The 18,609-nt window shown below is 36.5% G+C and overlaps 2 protein-coding genes and 1 non-coding gene across 4 annotated transcripts in view; 1 reads left to right on the forward strand and 2 right to left on the reverse strand.

Moving 5' to 3' along the window:
• The window catches only part of DIS3L (DIS3 like exosome 3'-5' exoribonuclease), a 40,919-nt gene extending 34,561 nt beyond the window's left edge, over nt 1-6,358 (forward strand). Inside the window, exons 15-17 of the mRNA XM_074234438.1 lie at nt 2,225-2,370; nt 5,758-5,932; nt 6,020-6,358. Coding sequence (XP_074090539.1) covers nt 2,225-2,370; nt 5,758-5,932; nt 6,020-6,331 — 633 coding nt within the window. The 3' untranslated portion in view covers nt 6,332-6,358. The remainder of the gene's footprint in view (nt 1-2,224; nt 2,371-5,757; nt 5,933-6,019) is intronic.
• Nucleotides 6,359-9,188: 2,830 nt separating this feature from the next.
• TIPIN (TIMELESS interacting protein) lies at nt 9,189-18,361 on the reverse strand. Of its 2 annotated transcripts, none has more exons than XM_074234439.1 (8): nt 18,255-18,361; nt 16,997-17,134; nt 16,584-16,668; nt 16,304-16,379; nt 15,568-15,690; nt 14,908-14,971; nt 11,430-11,636; nt 9,189-9,734 (listed from the first exon to the last, which is right to left on the reverse strand). In XM_074234439.1, the coding sequence occupies exons 2-8, from the start codon at nt 17,124-17,126 to the stop codon at nt 9,559-9,561; spliced, it is 861 nt and encodes a 286-aa protein (XP_074090540.1). In that variant the 5' UTR covers nt 17,127-17,134; nt 18,255-18,361; the 3' UTR covers nt 9,189-9,558. The 2 variants fall into 2 exon arrangements, with proteins under 2 accessions (XP_074090540.1, XP_074090541.1); XM_074234440.1 differs by lacking the exon at nt 18,255-18,361 and adding an exon at nt 17,862-18,223.
• On the reverse strand, nt 13,844-13,981 carry LOC141523200 (small Cajal body-specific RNA 14). Its single transcript, XR_012478391.1, has one exon.
• Nucleotides 18,362-18,609: the final 248 nt, after the last annotated feature.

An 18,609-nucleotide genomic window follows, 5' to 3' on the forward strand; every position in this document is an offset into this window, starting at 1 on the left:
AGTTCATATCCAGTCTCAGATCTAGTTTATGACCCTCAACAAGCTTTCTAACCTTTGTCTGCCTTGATTTCCTCAATTGTAAAATGGAAATAATAATAATACCAACTCTGAGAGTTGTAATAAGGATAAAATGAGTTGGTACCTATAAAATATTTTGTATGGTAATTGCAGAAGTATAAATGCTATCAGACTTACCAAAAAACCCAACATTTAGAATGTTATTTAATATAATTTTTAAAATACATGTTTCTTTTAAAAATTCAACCTAGTACCATCACTGGCTGAAAAGATTGCATTTATAATCCTAGCTTTAAGAACAAGGGTTTGAGGCATACAAGATAGTTTTGTTGTGACCACAAGAAAATTTTTAATGAGGTAGATTAGGTGTCTAGAATAGCAAAACAAGTGGACCTTCTCTACTGATCGAGCTGAAAAAATGGCATCCAGAAACAGTCACACTACATCATGCATACAACATTTATTATTCAAAATTCACAAAACTAAATATACAAGAAATTCAAATTCAACTTTCAGTTCATGTTTTTTATAAGTTTGAAACACACTTCTGAAGTTATTAGACTTAAAAACACACTATGACTTTTGTAATACTCTCTATTGGCTTTCTGATGACCATACTGCAACAAATAAATTAAGTGCAGTTCAATGGAAAAATCATAGATTTTGGAGTCAAAGGACTTAAGTTCAAACACCACCTCTCCAGCTTATTACCTTTGTGACCTGAATCAAGCTCCTTAATCATCCTGGGCTGAGTTTGGGTTTCCTCAAAATGAGGGACAAGATGACTTCTTTTAAATGAAAATTTTTATATTTTTTTCTAATTACTTATAATAACAATTTTAACTTTTTTTTAATTTTGAGTTCCAAATTCTTTCCCCCTCCTTGAGAAGGCTAGCGATTTGATATAAATTATTCATGTGCAGTGATGCATTTTAGCCATATTTCAAAAGAACAGACTGAAAAATAAAATTTTTAAAAAATATGAATGTAGATGGAAGCATCCTTTAAAAATTTTTTCTCTAATTTTTTTTTTCGATTAGCTGACTTATTTAAAGTTCTGTTTGGCTTCTCATGTAAACTGGAACTAAAGAATCTTAAATACTATATATAAGCATAGTATATCCCACCTAGTGGACTTATTCTTTTAATTCCCTGAACAATAACTGACTCCTGCAATTGTGTGGATGGAATAGGCTTCTGATTCCCAGGGAGCGTTATTATAGATGGAGGTGCACTTTCCTAGCTAACAAAGACAAGACTATGAAAGTTTAAGATTGACCTTTATTAAGATGGACTGGGTGACTGAGTTGCATGCTCTACTTGCTCTAACATACCAGATCATCCTGGGGATCTCTAAGGTTTGAGGCAGAGGAATGGAAAGCACTGGTCAAGGGACATGCCAAAGTCAGTAAAATCCAGTAACAACCTAGAAAAAAAGAGAAGATAGTAAACATTTTCCTCTCCAGAAATCCCTTAATTTCTTACCTGGTAGGTAAGATGCCAAACTCCTCTGACTCCCCTTCTTCAGAAGTTGAGGAGAAAGACAACTTTCAGAAATAGACTAAAAGTAAAAGTTTTAAAACCTCTGGATTTGGGGGGGGTTTTTTCCAATTATGTTCCAGAAGAAGTTAAGCTAAATAGAACAATTCCTTTGATGTGGTTTTACTGGGATTGTCTATATATAAAGTGAGATAGACATATTCTCTTCTCCTCATGATATTTAGTAAACCAAGTAAAGAATAAAAATTGAAATTTGGTTTCAGGACTGAGCTGGCCAGGCCTCTGGAGATTTATTGAAAGGCAACATTAATCTCAAGTTTAGGTTGGAACTTGCTGCAAACAAACATTGATTATCTACGTTTATAAGGTGTATGTATGCCTGTAGTAGAATTCAATGAAAGAACTTGCTGGATTTAAATATTGAATCCTGTTACTGTGTGGCATAATTTGAGATAGCAGCTTTTTGGAAGGATCACATGACAATATGCTTATCAATTATTATTGTAAACTCTACTTATTAAAATGCTCCATCTTAGAAAATAATATTATCTTCCATCAGACTAATTTGTAGCATCATGATAACTAAACTAGTTTAAATAGACATTTTTTCTGTTATTTAGTCTATTTTCTAGGAGTTCAGTTGTGAAACATATTTTTCTGATTCATTTTAAAAGCTTGCTTTTGAAATTGTCCTTTTTTTTAAAAGGCAGCCCAACATGCCCAAAAACAGTCTACCGAACTTTTCCAGTGTATGTATTTTAAAGACAAAGACCCTGAAATTGAGGAGCGCTGTATAGCAGATGGTGTCATTTATTCAATAAGAACAAATGGTGTACTTGTATTTATACCAAGGTAAGTCTATCCACCAAAATATTAATACAGAATTGTATCTAAACACCCAACAATCACCCAGCTGTGTGACATGCAAGCCACCCCAACCCCACTGCCCTGTAAAAATCAAAAAGAAAAAAAAAGACCCAAAAATAAAATAAAATAGTAATAATAGTAGGGGCAGCCGGATGGCAGACAGTGCACTTGCCCTTGAGCCAGGTGCACCCGGGTCCAACTCTGGCCTCAGACACCCAAAGAGCACCCTGCTATGCAGCCCCATTTGCCCTGCACCCCCCAAAAAAATAATAATAATAATACAAAACGTGCTTCAGTCTGTGTTCGAACACTACCAGCTCTGTTGCAGGTGGATCACATTCTTTAGGATAAGTCCATCGCAAAAGTTACTTCCATATTTTTCCACCATTGCCATTGCTGATCGCAACTCCCTCCTTTCGTATTTCTCCACTACCATGTACTATATTTTCTCTCTCCTTTCACTCTGACTTTGCTGTAGGGTAGCTGAGTGTTGCAGCAGACAGATCCCTGGCCCTGGGGCCAAGAGGTCCCGAGCCCACATAGCACCCCTTAGGCCCAGCATCTTACCTGGCCCTATGGTCCTGGACAGGCCATCCAATCCCAGGCCCTTGCAAGAATTAAAAAAGAAAATGTGTTATATCTGACTACTCTCCCCCCACAGTCCATCCTCTTCTCCATCACTCACATCTCCCCCCTTCCCCCTGTCCCCCCTTCTTTCCTTCTTACTCCAGATGTCTATACCCCATTGAGTATATATGCTGTTTCCTCTCCTAGCCACCTCTGATGAGAGCGAAGATTCCCTCATTCCCCCTTGCCTTCCCCCTTTCACCATTGCAATAACTCATTGTAATAAAGAAAAATCTTATTATATGAAATATCTTGCCCTATTTCCCTTTTTTCCTATTGACTCCAGATTCAGCTTTCTCCTGTGCTTCATCTATAAAAGCTCCTTCTACCTGCTCTGTTAACTGAGAAGGTTCATATTAGTATTATCTGTCATTTTTCTGTGCAGGAATACATGCAGTTCATCATCATTAAGTCCCTCATATTTTCCCCTTCTCCAATCTCCATGCTTCACTTGAGTCCTGTATTTGAAGATCAAAGCTTCTGTTCAGCTCTGGCCATTCCAACAGGAACATTTGAAATTCCCCTGGTTCATTGAAAGTCCATCTTTTTCCCTGGAAGAGGACATTCAGTTTTGCTGAGTAGTTGATTCTCAGTTGCATTCTAAGCTCTTTTGCCTTCCGATATATTATATTCCAAGCCCTACGAGCTTCCAATGTATTTGCTGCTAAGTCCTGTGAGATACTGACTGCAGCTCCATGATATTTGAACTGTGTCCTTCTGGCTGCTTGTAATATTTTATCTTGGACTTGGGAGTTCTGGAACTTGGCTATAATATTCCTAGGGGTTGTTTTTTTTGGATCTCTTTCTTGCCCTCTGCTTCTAGGATATCAGGGCAATTTTCCTGTAGTAATTCTTTGAAAATGATGTCAAGGCTCTTTTCCTGATCATGACTTTCAGGTATTCCAATAATTTTTAAATTATTTTTCCCTAAATCTGTTTTCTATATCAGTTGTTTTTTCAATGAGATGTTTCACATTTTCTTCTAATTTTTCATTCTTTTGGTTTTTAAGTATTGAGTCCTGATTACTCATAAATTCAGCAATTTCCCTGAGTTCTATTCTTTGTCTGAAGGATTTGTTTTCTTCAGAGAGCTTTCTTATCTCCTTTTCCATCTGGCCAATTCTGCTTTTTAAAGCATCCTTCTCAGTAACTTTGAACTGTTTTATCCATTTGACCTAAGCTGGTTTTTAGCATGCTATTTTCTTCAGCATTTTTTTGGATCTCCTTGACTAAGCTGCTGACTTCATTTTCATGTTTATTACTGAATCTCTCTCATTTCTTTTCCCAGTTTTTCTTCTAACTACCTCATTTGATTTTCAAAGTCTTTTTTGAGCTCTGTCATAGCCTGAGCCCAATTTCTGTTTTTGTTGGAGTCTAGATGCAGGAGCTTGTGCTTCCTCATCTTCAGACTGAGTGTTTTGATCCTTCTTGGGCTCACAGGCAAAATATTTCTCAGTGGTGTTCCTCTTTTTTTGCTGCTTGCTCATTTTCCCAGCCTGAGCCTGTTTTGGGGGTTCTTCCTGAGCTTTTGGGACACTCCCACAGGGTCTCAGTGTGTGAGGCTCTGTCCTCCCTCCTGGTCTGTGAATGACCATAAGCACCCCCCTCTGCCACAGGGCCAAGGTGGGGGGGCCCCTGCTGTTCTATGGGGGGGCCTAGACTGCGATCAGGATCTGAATGTGCTCAGAGCCCCAGAGTCCTGTTCCAGGGGCAGAGGACAGAGCTCGGCAGTCTCTCTCTCTTCACTCCCTTCCCTAGGTTCAGTGGGCTCATGCCCTGGGGTTTCCTGCTTACTGGCTCCTCCTGAGTCTGGATTGCCTTGGCCTAGCTGCTGTATGTGTGCCCTGGGGGCTGGGCTTCACGTGCTCATTCTGGCAGAGGTCCTCCCCCATTCTCCCAAGTTGTGCCTAGTGCTCCCTGGGGCATAGGTCAGGAAACTCCCCCGCTGCTGTGAGCCACAGCTCCCAGCACCCTGGGGCTGCCTCCCGGAGGCTGAAGTTCTTTCACTCTCCATTTCATTTTTCTGAGCTCTAGTTTTCTCATTTATAAATTAAGTATTAGGGTTAAATAATCTTTATGACCCTTCTAACTCATAATGCAAGTGTTTTGCCCATTTTACAGATAAGGAAACTATTGATTTGCTGAGGTTGTGATTTCCTCAAATGCCAGGAGTGTGCTGGAGAGCTGCCTGAGCTAGCTATTAAATTTTCAATGTGAGCATTTATACCACAGAAATTGATGAACTTTATAAATCAGGACTTCACTTATTGTTTTATAATTGTCTAGGTGTAAACAAAGGGTAAGGTGGGGTAGAGATGAATTTTACCTGGAGAACCAATGTCACATTTACCTACACACCTCTGCAAAAGTCATACAGGAAGTGGTAAAAACCAGGAATCAAATTCATTTTCACTGAACTTACCAGCATTTTTTACATTATTCTATGATGGCCCTACATAAAACCTACTCTTTTAAAATAAAGATTTTTAAGATCAGAAATATCCAGTAAGGCCTATGGACTGCTTGTGGCTACTAAGTGTGACTTGAACCAGATTAAAATAAAATTAGTATTGAATAAAATAGAAAATAGATAATCTTAATGTGTGGTTTTCTAAGTTATTATGCAGCTCACAGTGGTTCTTCTATACAGTTTGGAGATTGACACCATTTAAATAAACTTCATCTGAAAGCTTCCCTACTTATCAAATGGCACCCCTGAATTTGTGTTCTCCATCTGTAATCCAGGTTTGGGATTAAAGGTGCTGCCTACTTGAAAAATAAAGATGGTTTAGTGATTTCATGTTATCAGGATGGATGCTCTGAATGGAAACCTGGATCACTTCAACGATTTCAAAACAAAATCACTTCTACCACAGCAGGAGGAGAATCAATCACATTTAGCTTGTTTGATCACGTAACAGTAAGTCCAGCTCCATATCAAATTTCATTTAATTAAAAGACCACAAAAGGCAATAATATAATGTGGGCCCTTTCTTCTCTTTGATAGGTAAGGATATCTGTGCAGGCCTCTCGTTGCCATGCTGACACAATCAGGCTTGAAATCATCAGCAACAAACCATATAAGATATCAGAGACCGAACTTTCTCAACAGAATTCCCTTTTAATGAAAAATGAGCTGGTGAAAGAAGTAACTAGGTCTGTTGAAGAAGCTCAGCTTGCCCAAGAAGAAGCCAAAGTCAAAATCATTCAGGAAGAATATCAGGAGTATTGCCAAACAAAAGGGACAAGCTTGTACACACTTCTAGAGGAAATAAGGGACTTGGCTCTTCTGGACTTGTCTTCCAATTATGGAATGTAAAATAAACTTGTTATTCCATCTACAAAATTTTGCCTCATTAATTTTTTATGCCTTTCTTGGAATATATAATTTACTTTACAAAGACAATGTTATTGATTATTCTAGTTAAGATTAGGTGAACATTATAGTTAAATTTTGGGATGAAGTTTCATTGATAAGAGTAAACTCCCCATGAGGCACCTATGCTGTTTTAAAAGCAGGGCTATCCAACCCTACTTTTAAAAACTTTTTCTTGAAACACTAGACAATATATTTTGATTGTCATTATATTGAGCCCTCTGCAGTAGCTGGTAGCTCAGCTCTTAAAGCATCTGGTAAACCCACTGGTGGACTGCATAAAATCACCTTGGGGGCTGCATTTTGGACAGCCCTGATTTAGAATAGCCTGGGGAACTATTTAAATTAGGATTTCTTAGCCATTTTTGTGTCTTGGGCACCTGTGACAAATTGGTAAAGCTCATAAATTCCTTCTTAGGATGCACAGATGACTATTCAATGTGGGGGATATTTTAGAAGATAAGTAAAAATACATAGGGGATCACAGAGGAAATCAATTATATTGAAATAATTATACATCTACCCATATTGATATTTTTTAAGCAAATTCATGGACCCCAAGTAAAGAACACCTTGGATTGAATGATTTGCTTTAGATAAGATTCAAGTATACTTAATCTTTTTCCCTTTATAACACCAGCTACCTCTCAAATACTTTTTGTATATACATTAGTTTTACTAATCACTTTCTTTTACAGAGTACAAATCAGTCTTTGTACAAACACATAGAAAATGATAGCTCTAAAACTACATTATCAAGTTTTTATAACCTCTCAATACCAATATCCTTTGTCCTAACTCACTACCCATCTCTCATTTTTATAATTCAAGAAAGATTTTCTTAGGAGCAGAAAGAATAAAATCATTTGTACAATTTTTAACATTTTAGTCAAAAGGGATAGAATCTGAACAGATGACGTGGGGTCATAAACTCACTATGAAGGATCAAGTATTGCATGTGGCCACATTTGCTCTCTCAACAGATCCTAAGTTCAAGATACTGGAGGACACAAATATTAGATGCAATCAGCCTCGGCTCTCTTGGGAGTTTGGAAGAATATTCACAAATAACTGGATGCACAGACTGACTGCTCAACATGAGTGATATTTTAGAATACAAAATTCAGTTTATAAACCAAATCAAACCCCAATCTGGGAATCATTTGAAGTGTTTATACCTTACTAGATAAAACATCGAATAAGAATTAAAAAGCTCAATTCACAGCATTACATATTCATTCCTAGAAGCAATTTTTTTTTAAAAAGGAGCAGCTAGGTGGTGCAGTAGGTACCACATCAGACCCAGCATCAGGAAGATCTGAGTTCAGAACCAACTTCAGACATCTGGTAGCCATGTGAACTCTGGGTAGGGCATGTAACTTATGCCTTTATTTCCTCATCTGATAAATGAGAAGGAAATGCCAAACCACTATCTTTGCCAAGAAAACTAAATGCATTTAGAAAGAATTGGAAATGACTGAAAAACAAGTTTGACCCTCATTTATCAGTGAGGAACTAAGGCTCATTTTGACTTGACCAAGGTCAAGTTATAGATAACATAACTAAAATTCATCTGTAGTTAGGACCTCGATTCCAAATCCAGCACTTTCCTCTGTACCAGACTCTGAATACACACACACACACAAATACATTCCAGGGTTAAGTCTCAGATAAAATATCCTCCAAGAGAAAGGAGGGGAAGACTCTGGTCAATACCCAGATTACTGAGAACAAATGAAGTAGTATTTTGCATCTGTACCCAATACCTGACAGGTCACTAGTTGGTGTAGTGAATATAGTGAATCTAAGAACTGAGTTCTTAGGGCATCAAGTCCTAAATGAAGAAACTTGACTAAGTCAAACCAAGCAAGTCTGAAGCAACTTAATATATCCTGTAGAATTTATGGAGTTTTCCTAAAAAAATGAAATTAACAGGTTCAACTGGGGGAAAGCCAGGCAAAAACTAGGAATGACCAGAAGACTCATGGGAAGGAGACTGTTCCTATCAACTTCTTACTTAGGAATAGCCTGCCCTGTGCTGCTACACCTTTTCCTAAATTAGAATGCACATCAGGATGGAATCAATGACCTGAGGCCCTCAAGGGAGAACTTGTCAGATGAATGTGCCCCATTATATCAATATATGGAAATGAAATGGTTATTCCCCTCATGAGTTAGAAATTACTAAGAACAGTTTCTTGGCTAAGAAATGCTGAGGAAGCAGACTTTATTCAGAATTAGAGGTTCAAAGTGGGTAATAGCAGCTTAGGGGCTGAGATCATAACAAAAAGACCGAAATGGCTGAAGATGGGGAGGAGGTCATTGGATGTTTGGAGAAATAAAGATAGAAATAGTTTGAAGGACTGACTTCAGGGGCATTTAAAAAATTAGTTATCTAATAAGAATGTAATTGGAAGTACTTAATTTCAAATCAAACATTTCGGCTGAAAATGTGGCTATATGAGTGGCTGAAGTAACATAAATGAAGACCACTCTAGGTCACTTAAGTACAAAGTATCAGATAAATCATTAAGATAAACTCACTGATAGTATAATCTCTAAAGAAAAATCTGAAGTTTGGATGCCAAGCAGTGTTTTCACATCTGTTGTGCATTATACATATAAATGCCAATATAACTTACCTCTATGTAACTATTTAAATGTTGAGAGTCCCAATAACTACCAAAACTATCACCTATATGCAAACTAATGAAAAGCATTTCTATTTTTATTCATTAAAATGTCACACTTCTATAAAAAAAGCTTTTATTCACTTTTTACAAAATAAATATAAATTTTTATATTTTAAAATCTTAAGCACTTTTTATTAAAACATAAGACCCTTAAGTTGTATAGCAGCAGAAGTTACCTGTCAAAAGATTTATTTATACAAAAAGACAAGTAGAAACTATCAAAGTTATTGACAACTTAGGCTAATATAAATAAATACATAGGACAAATATAAACAAGTGGGCTAGAACTTGGAAAAGCTTCTAATAAGGTTAACCACCAAAAGCTTTTCACACACTTGCTAAAGTGGAGGACAAGCAGCTATTAAGACTATTTTCTAGTCTTAACTGAGGCTAATCCATATTTTTGAATGGGGCAAACCGTTGTTAGCACTTCATTGTTCTTAAATAAAAAGGTATGTTGGCTAGTCGTTGCATTTTTTAAAAGGCTTCATCTACTCCCGCGTTTTGTAGGTCATCAACTATATTCATAGTATTGGCAGCATTGTCCGAGATTTCTAGATTTTCTTCACTTAATTTATTTAAGTTCTCTTCTTGAGCTTCATTTGTACTATCCTTTTCAGATGCCTGTGTCATGGGCACAATAACTGACAAATCTGAAAAAAAGCAATTATTCATATTATTATTTTAATGTGATTGTTTTATTTTTTAATGTGAATATAGTCCTACTTAAATAAGTCCCAAAGTCCCTTTGAAAATTTCTCACCTTTTTAAAGGACCAAGAGTGGAAGATACCCTGACTTCAAAGCTCTTTTAGATTTGTCCCAAATGGAAAAGTAGTAGTTTCTTATCAATGGAGGCCTTCAAGATTCCATTAAGAGATTATATTCAAAATCAGAATTAAGGGCTTCATTTTGAATCACTAGGCAATGATAGCACCATTTATTACATGGATTTGATTTTAAGTTAATAAGGTAATTATGTAGAAGAAAATGTCTTCATGTTGAAGATTTTAAGGGGTGTATGTTTTTGTGCTTGTTTACTCAAATGTTCCAGGATGGAATAATGAATAATTATCTCCTATCACTTTGCTGTTTTGAAATATTAGATCAGGGGTAGGGGTAGGGGAAATAGGAGCAAAGAAGTCACCACACATTGGCTATATTCCATATACTTCCTTTCTCTAAAAATCAATTTCAAAACATTCAACCAGGATAAACAAATATTTTAATGATATAGAAGTTGATCATTAATTTAAAAGAGCCTAGAGCAACAGTGATGTTATGTTTGAGTGTCTGAGTGAACACCTGTATTTTTCACAACTGATATTTTTACTGCATATAATAACCACAGAACCAATAGAAAGAGTTCTGAATTTGGAATCAAAAGACCTGGACTTGATTCTCAGCTCTGCAACTTTACCTCATGTGTGACTTAAGATATATTTATTTACTTAGCTTTTCTGAGCTTTGGTGTTATTCTGGGCTCCTGTACAAATCTCTTCCGATTCTAAATCTATGATCCAAGCACACTTTCTCACTTAAAAGTGAAAAAAGAAAAAAAAGCAAGACAAAAGGGCATCTAAGCAGTCAAAAATATCAATCATCTCTGTATTAAATTAAGACTAAAGAGTGAGAATTTCATAGGCTTTTCACTCATACTCAATTTATACAAAATTCTAACAAATTTATTTAGCCGGGGGAAAAGGAAAGCTGAAAAACAGTTACAGTCAGGCATGCTGACTACCAACATTAATGGCAAAAAAGTGCCAACAAAGGCCACAAAAAATCCCAAACTATTTAAATCAGAATCCGAAGTTTAAACAACTTAGGCTAGGTTGCCTACATCTCTAGAGAAAAAGCAAGAGCCCTAACAAGCCCCTCACTAAGTTCTGAAGGCATCCCTGCAATATTCAGTACAATAACTGTCATTCATAAGAACAGCCCCGAGTCAACATGAAAAAGATAAATTCTTATAAGTACAATATCTTTTCTTTCAAGTTGTTTCATTTTGTCTTTGGATCATCAGCATCTAATAGATTTCTTAGTTCATAGGTGTTTGATAAATAAAATGCTTGTTGAATGCACAAAATTTTTCAGAGATTTCCATCCAAAATTTTAAAAAGCTTTTGTGAATAAATGGTACATATCCATTCCCTCCCCACCCTCCCTAAAATTGTGATGCATCCAAGAGTTTCAGCTTGTCAAGGTTTTACTGACTTTTAAATTTGAACCATTATCACCTTTTCTTAGTTTTATTATTTTTGGAAGCACAAAAAGAACATAGGTTAAAATTTCTAACATGTCCTTGGTACATTAATGACAACACATATAACAAAATATATAATTTACCATTTTCTTGGGACTGACTGTTATTCAACAGTTTTGCCTGTCTCCTTTCCAAGGCTAGTTGTTTGTTCTTCTCAATTCTTTGCTGTTGTTCCTCTGTTAAACTTATGTTTGACTGAGAAACAGATATTTCTCTGTCAACTGGATTTGCAAATAAGGAATCAAAGTCTGTCGTACTTGTTTCTAGTCCATTACCTTCTGTTTTATCACCTAAATAAAAAAACAAAAATAAATCAATATAAGGATACTGACTGTATTAATGACTTCTTTATTAACAAAAGGAGTCTCTGGGTTTAAGCTAGTTTAAAACTTGACTAAAAACCAGTAATTCTCCTGATCCAGATAGAATGCATTCCTAACAAGTTTCAGACTGCTGATATTATAGACTTGAAGGTTCTATAGTTTCTCAGGCATAACTTCTCTCTCCATTTACTCAGATCAAAACTTCTCTATGACTTTGATCTACTATAACCTAAAAATTCATTACCATGAAACCATACTTATTAAGCTAAGTAAATTCTCAGACAAATCATAAAGACATACAGTTAAACACTAGACTATCACTCAAAGCCTTTGCAACTTTCCAAGCAATCAGTCAAAGATTTCAGTCCTCCTTCCCTCCCCCAAGCCAGACTGTCAGCTTTCAAGAACCAAGGTCAGGTGAAGAATCTCAAGACTGCTAATGAAAACAAGAGGAAAGGAACAGGATCTCTAAGTAATAAATCCAAATCTGTAATACAGAATAGTAATCATTAACATGTGTCATAACTGGCTTCTAAGAAATGAAAAGGAATTTATGACCAAAAAGCAAGATTATAAAATGCAAATTGGATAATTTTGATTACAATAACTTTAAAAAGTTCTGCACAAATAATATCAATGCAACCAAAATTAGAAGGACAAAGAAAGTTGATGAAAAGTCTTAGTGTTTCTGATTAAGTACTCATTTCTAAAATATACAAACAACTGAGTCAAATTTATAAGAATGTAAGTCATTCCTCAATTGAGAAATGGTTAAAGGATATGAACAGGCAGTTTCCAGATGAAGAAATTAAAGCTATCTATAGTCATATGAAAAAATACTCTAAATTACTGATAGAGAAATTCAAATTAAAGATCCTTGAGGATCTTCCAACTCCCACTTTTCACCTTGGAGAGGTGATAGGTACTATTTTGATAAAACTATAAATTGCTCCAACCATTATAGAAAACAACTTGGAACTATGTCAGGAAATTTAGCAATTTGTGTATACTCTTTTAAACAGTACTCCATTAGTAGGTCTATACTCATCTCAAAGAGAAAAAGGATTCATATAAGCAAATATATTTAGAGTAGTTTCTCAGAATACCAAAAAACTAGAAACTAAAGGACTCTCCTGTTGGATAACAGCTAAATAAATTGGAGTATTATAAATGTACTGATGTCTCATTAGACTGATGAAGCAAAGTTTCAGAAGAAACAAACCAAGGCCAAGTGAAATGAGCAGAACTAGGAAAATCATTTTAATAGCAACATTATAGAGAAAAATTTGAAAGCCTTTAGAGTTCTTTGTTTTTTCCCTAGGCAATGGGGTTAAGCTCTATCCACTGCGCCACCCAGCTGTCCTATAAGGGAAACATTTCTTTTTGGTAAGGTAAGGAGGTTAAGCAACTTGACCAGGGTCACAAAGCTAAGTAAGTGTCTTAGGCTGCATTTGAACTCAGGTCCTCCTGACTCCAGGACCAGTGCTTTATTCACTGCATCACCTAGCTGCCCCAAGCCTTTAGAATTCTGATCACTACAGTGACAAATCATGAGTCCAAAAGAAGATGAAACATCACACTTACCTCTTGACACAGAGGTTATGAACTTAAAATGCACAAAGACATATATTTTCAGATGTGTGATAATTTGTTTTGCTAGCTATACAACTATGTTTTACAGTCTTTTGAAGCTTTTTTTTATTTAAATCAAGGAGGAGGTAGTCATGGATGGGACAGATTAATATTTAAAAGTTTAATTAAAAATAAAAATAATTTTTAAAAACCACAGTTATCTTCATACAAAAATGAGGCATCAGAGACCTTTAGCAAAGGAATTTTAGTTGAGAATATTTTCCAACCAAAAAAAAGCATTTTTAAAAGTCAAAAAACTACACTAGGTATAACTAAAAAAGCATAAGGCAAAGGCCAAAAAAGTGAGTAAAAATTCTTAAATTCTACAGTCCTAAAATGAGTTCCTTTTAGTAGTTCAGTAATGACTCCATTCCTAACATATATGAAATCCCACTATATGTCACATATCTTGGCAAGAAATTCAGCTCTTAATATTATTACTATTATTATTGACTCTTAAAATCAAATTACAAAAGATCTTCTATATTGAACCCATGTTTCCCACTGTGTCTTATAAGTAAAATTTTCTAAAATTTAAGAGAGATGTGCAGAACCATCGCACAGGAAATCTGACAACTAGGCAGATCCTGTCGGCAGGAACCACTTGTGTTGATATATGTGACTGACTGTGTGGTTACACTGAGTGACTAACAAATGTAACCAATACCAAGTACAGTCACTTTGGTGGTCTTGTAGTTCTGCCAGCAGAATGACCATGGGGAAGTCATTTAGCCTTCCCAAGCTTCAATTCTTCTCCTACTGAATAAAGGGCTAAAATAGATCCCTATCATGATCTTATGCTCAGCTCTAACTATTTCATCACCAGCTTTATCTTCCCAGAAGCACCTTTTCAAGATTCAGTCAATAGACTGTGGACATTAATACTTCTTAGCTTGACTTATCCTTTTACTCATTTGTTAATCTTGGCTAAATCATAAGTTAACCAAGGATGAACAGTGTCTACATCAACTAAAGTCTCTAAAGGTCTTTTAATATCTTTACCAAAATGGTGCTCCAATCAACAAGTCAAGGAAGGACACAACAGACTTGACAATAAAAGCATCTTATTGAGCTAGTTCACCACAACATAGATTAAAAGTCATTTGAATTTATAAGGATATTTCAATTTGACTCCTTATTTAACTGTCATTTTTTTGCTTTAAAAATATATCCATAGGGTGGCTAGGTGGCGCAGTGGATAAAGCACCAGCCCTGAAGTCAGGAATACCTGGGTTCAAATCCGGTCTCAGACACTTAATAATTACCTAGCTGTGTGGCCTTGGGCAAGCCACTTAACCCCATTTGCCTTGCAAAAACCTAATAAATAAATAAATAAAAATATATCCATAGTTTAATGGAGGAAATGACTGGATGGAAATGAAGTTCAGTGAAGATAATTCTTTTTTTTTCTGTTACATTGGCTACCGTCTTTTTGGTTTGTCCCTTGACATTTTGTTCTATTTTATGAATGTCACAACAAATGATAAAAATTTTTTAAAAATCCATTATTTGCTATTTTTAAAAAACTCCAATCCATTAGAATTTATTCTAAAAACAAAATGGGTGTGTGACAACTTACCCCTAAACTGTAAGAACAAATACTTACCATCATTACTAATAAAATCCTCATGTACAATAGGAAGATCAAGTCGTATTCGTTTTAAGCAGGTCTAAAAGTAAGGCAGTAAATTTTTACATTTTAAAAATATCAGTGTTGTGAAAAAAAAAAGTTCAGCATCAAACATTCTATCCTAAGTTTCAAGGGGGTAACATTTTATTTCTATTATTACTTTATATTAATATTATGGAATCTTTTTCCTTCTAGGTTTAGCCATTCAAAATTGGAATAACAATACTAACTCTGCTGTGTTTAAAAAGTTTTATAACAATGTTTCTTTAGTCTTCTACTCAAGTACTTCATATTTGTATGTAGGTTGTTCTCTTAGAGGTTCTACACCTACTGAGAAAAGCCTTGACTCTGGACCCAGGTAAAAACTATGCAGAAAGTCTAATATACAAAGATCACCCTAGTTAATTTTGGGGAGATTTCTCAGAGCACTCAGTTCACTAAAGACATAGAAAGGATTAACAATTTATATTTGTTCTAAAGTGCTCACAAGTACAGAAATTACGGATGCCTTCTTAAATCACTTCTGAACAGTTTAATTTAAAAAGACATTCATAAAAAATCATTTTTTCTTTCCATTAAATCTAAGCTGGCACTATATGGATTGAGGAAGATATCTATATCATGGTAAATACTCACCTGAACTTCCTTCTTATTTCCCAAATGTTCTACTTTACTAATAAAATCCTCAAATTGCAGTTTAGGGAATAGCCTATGTGCCCAGTGCTCCATGTGTCTGATTAATGTCTTCAAATCTTCAGCCTATAACATAAATATAAAATTGCTAAATAGAAGTTTCATCTAAACATTTGACTACATCAGCAGATTTCAGAATAAAAAGTGATGCCAAAGACACTGGTGTCATTTAGTATTTTTCAGAGTCAAGAAACTTTTAAAGAATTAGGATGTTTTCCTGCTCAAATCTCCCAAATTTTTTCATGCTTGAATAGGAACTGGCTAAAGGACTTGTTGAAAAAAAACTAATGTTGCCATATTGTCTTCTTAATAATGAATAACAATTATTAATTTATAAGATTTGTATGAAGTATTTTATTTGCCACTTAATGAAATTTTATAACAAGAACTAACCTTGAGGTCAAAAGTAAAGAAATCAAGTCTTAACAATGGCTAACTACATAATCTCAAGTAATTTAACCTGTCTTTCAATCTATAAAACAAAGATTATAATCACTTTTCTAACTAAACTGAAGTGAAATGGAAAGTCTATAAAGCATTTTGGGCTTGTTAGGAAAATAATGCATGCTATAGTCCAAGGGGTCACAAATAATTGGTCACAACTGAACAATAACAAGATGTTACTAACAATAAAAATAATATAATAAAGGCAATTGTATCAAAATTGGTTGTTTCTTACCTCATGGCCTTTACCTTTGAATTTCACCTTATCAAACACATGCCTTAATGCTGGAAGTCCTCTTTCTGAAGTTAATCTGGGAAATCATAAACATGTGCTATTAATATCACTAAATTATAAAAAGTATGCTTGCACAATAAACATGAAAATGATTTCTTAATGAAATGAAAAATATTTTCTATATTAGGCAAATTAAAATTTGATCACTAAAATGAAATAATATATCCAAACTAGCCTAATAAACATAAAGCTTTAATATTCAAAGAAACTTAGGAAATACCTCTGAGCATCTAACTTAGGCAAATTCCTTTTTACAGTTTTCTTTGGAGCTACAGGCATATTTCCCATCTGATCCCTTCTTGCATCTGAATGGAAATAAGGACATTTAAAATTATTTCTGTAATTAAAAGATAATGTGGAACACAGTACTTGCCAGAAGTCAACATCTTAAAATAAGAACTGTCATGTGAATAGTTCCACTCATATTCACTTATCATTTGTATATACTTTCCCAAAAATTTAGAGAACAAGTATTTTTATTGCACTGCAGTTTTCTCTGTACTTTGGTTATGGTTGAGATGTCACTAAATACAGTTCATTCTCAAGCATTACTGATGGTGCTATAATTTCTTAACAAGATTCTTTACATCATAATGACTACTTGGGCATTTTTAGGAACAACTGCTTTCTAACCTGAGGTGATATCATTTTCTCCAGCATCATCCCTTCCTGGAGAGGCTGGAGGTGGAAAAGGTTGAAAAGCTTCATCTTCTTCCACTTCGTAATCAGGAAGGTCCAGCAAATTGTTCTCCTCTGGTTCCATGGTTCTTGCTAGGAAAAGGTTAAGGAAGTAAAAATAATTAAAAATGTGACAACACTTCTTCCTAAGCAGAAATTTTTCAACTGAAACATATCCTCTTCCTAATCCTTATCAAGATGACCATGTTTTATGCATCAGTGTAGAAGTAGCATAAAATGAGAGACGTTAATTCTGAAGATCTGCTTCTGCCACTTATTTGCTGGGTAGCCCTAAGGTAGTCACTTTATTTTTTTTCCTTTGAACATGGTCAATTTAGGAATTTGTTTTGATTGTGCATGTTTGCAATAAAAGTTTTGTTTTTTCTTTTGCTTTTCATAGAGGAGAAAGGAAGGGGGGGGTGATTTGGAAATTAAATTTGGAAAAAATTAAATATTAAAAATGTTATCAACAAAGACCATTTACTCATCCAAGGTGGGGAGGATAGGTTTAAAACAACAACATCCAGTTCTTGCCTCGGATTACCCTATAAACAGGGAGAAGATACATACACCAGCTGGCAGGGAGAGTTGAGACCCCTGACTTCATTAGTCTTAGAAGTGGGCTCTTTCTCTCAAACTCATTGTTAGGGAGTTACTACAGCTGGGTGACTTGTCCAGGGTCACACACGACTGCTTCTCAGAAATACGGCACAACATGATGATTATCCCTTTATGCAGCACTTTTACGGTTTACACTGCTATAAGTAGATAAAGAAAAACGAGGAGGGTGGTCTGGGGCTGGTGCCATGGGGAGTCACACCTGCGGGATGCCCTGGGCAGGATGCCCCTGGGTCGGGTCCTTTCCCCCTGGAGGCACCTACACGGGCTGCCGTCTTTTTTTTTTCTTTTTTAGGTTTTTTGCAAGGCAATGGGGTTAAGTGGCTTGCCCAAGGCCACACAGCTAGGGAATTAAGCGTCTGCGGCCGGATTTGGCCTCGGGTCCTCCTGCCTCCGGGGCCGGGGCTCTGTCCCCGGCGCCTCCGAGCCGCCCCGCCAATGTCTTTTTCAATAAACCTAGGTGCCCGGCGGCCCGTCCGCGTGGGCAGCGGGTGGCCGAGTTCCCGCACTTTCCAGCCCTTCACAAAGGCCGGGCCCGCCCGGACCCCACGGCCGCCGCCCGGGGCCCCTCCGCCTCGCCTCGCCGCCGCCTCACCGTAGCCGGGCCGCGCCTCTCCGAGGATCTGCCGAAGCCCGACGAGCGGCGGAAGCGGCGACCGCGCGTCCTGTCGCGAGAGCTCCCCGTGCGCAGGCGCAGACGCAGAGGAGCGGGGATTCCCGCCTAGGCCCCACCTCTAACCTCGCGATTTGGCGCCAAACGGGAAAAGGCGGTCGCGGAGCCGCGCCTCACCCACGTCTTCCCGGAAGGGCCCCCTCCTCCTTTCAGTGACTTCACTTCCGGTGGCCCTCGGAACAGGAGAAGGGAATCGCGGGCTTAACTAAGGCTTTTTATGGTTGCAAAGACCTTTAGAGAGCATCCAGGATTTGAGGCCAGCGCCCTAATTTTACAG

Source organism: Macrotis lagotis, chromosome 4 (assembly GCF_037893015.1).
Source record: "Macrotis lagotis isolate mMagLag1 chromosome 4, bilby.v1.9.chrom.fasta, whole genome shotgun sequence".
NCBI lineage: Eukaryota > Metazoa > Chordata > Mammalia > Peramelemorphia > Peramelidae > Macrotis > Macrotis lagotis.

Bases quoted from the DNA above. Each gene is read 5' to 3' on its own strand.
- TIPIN (XM_074234439.1), bottom strand. From the start codon at position 17,126: ATGGAACCAGAGGAGAACAATTTGCTGGACCTTCCTGATTACGAAGTG. The intron at 14,972-15,567 runs GTGAGTATTTAC...CCTTACTTTTAG, and splicing joins GAAATAAGAAGGAAGTTCAG to ACCTGCTTAAAACGAATACG. The intron at 9,735-11,429 runs GTAAATTATATA...GCTTTTTTTCAG, and splicing joins CAGTCAGTCCCAAGAAAATG to ATTTGTCAGTTATTGTGCCC.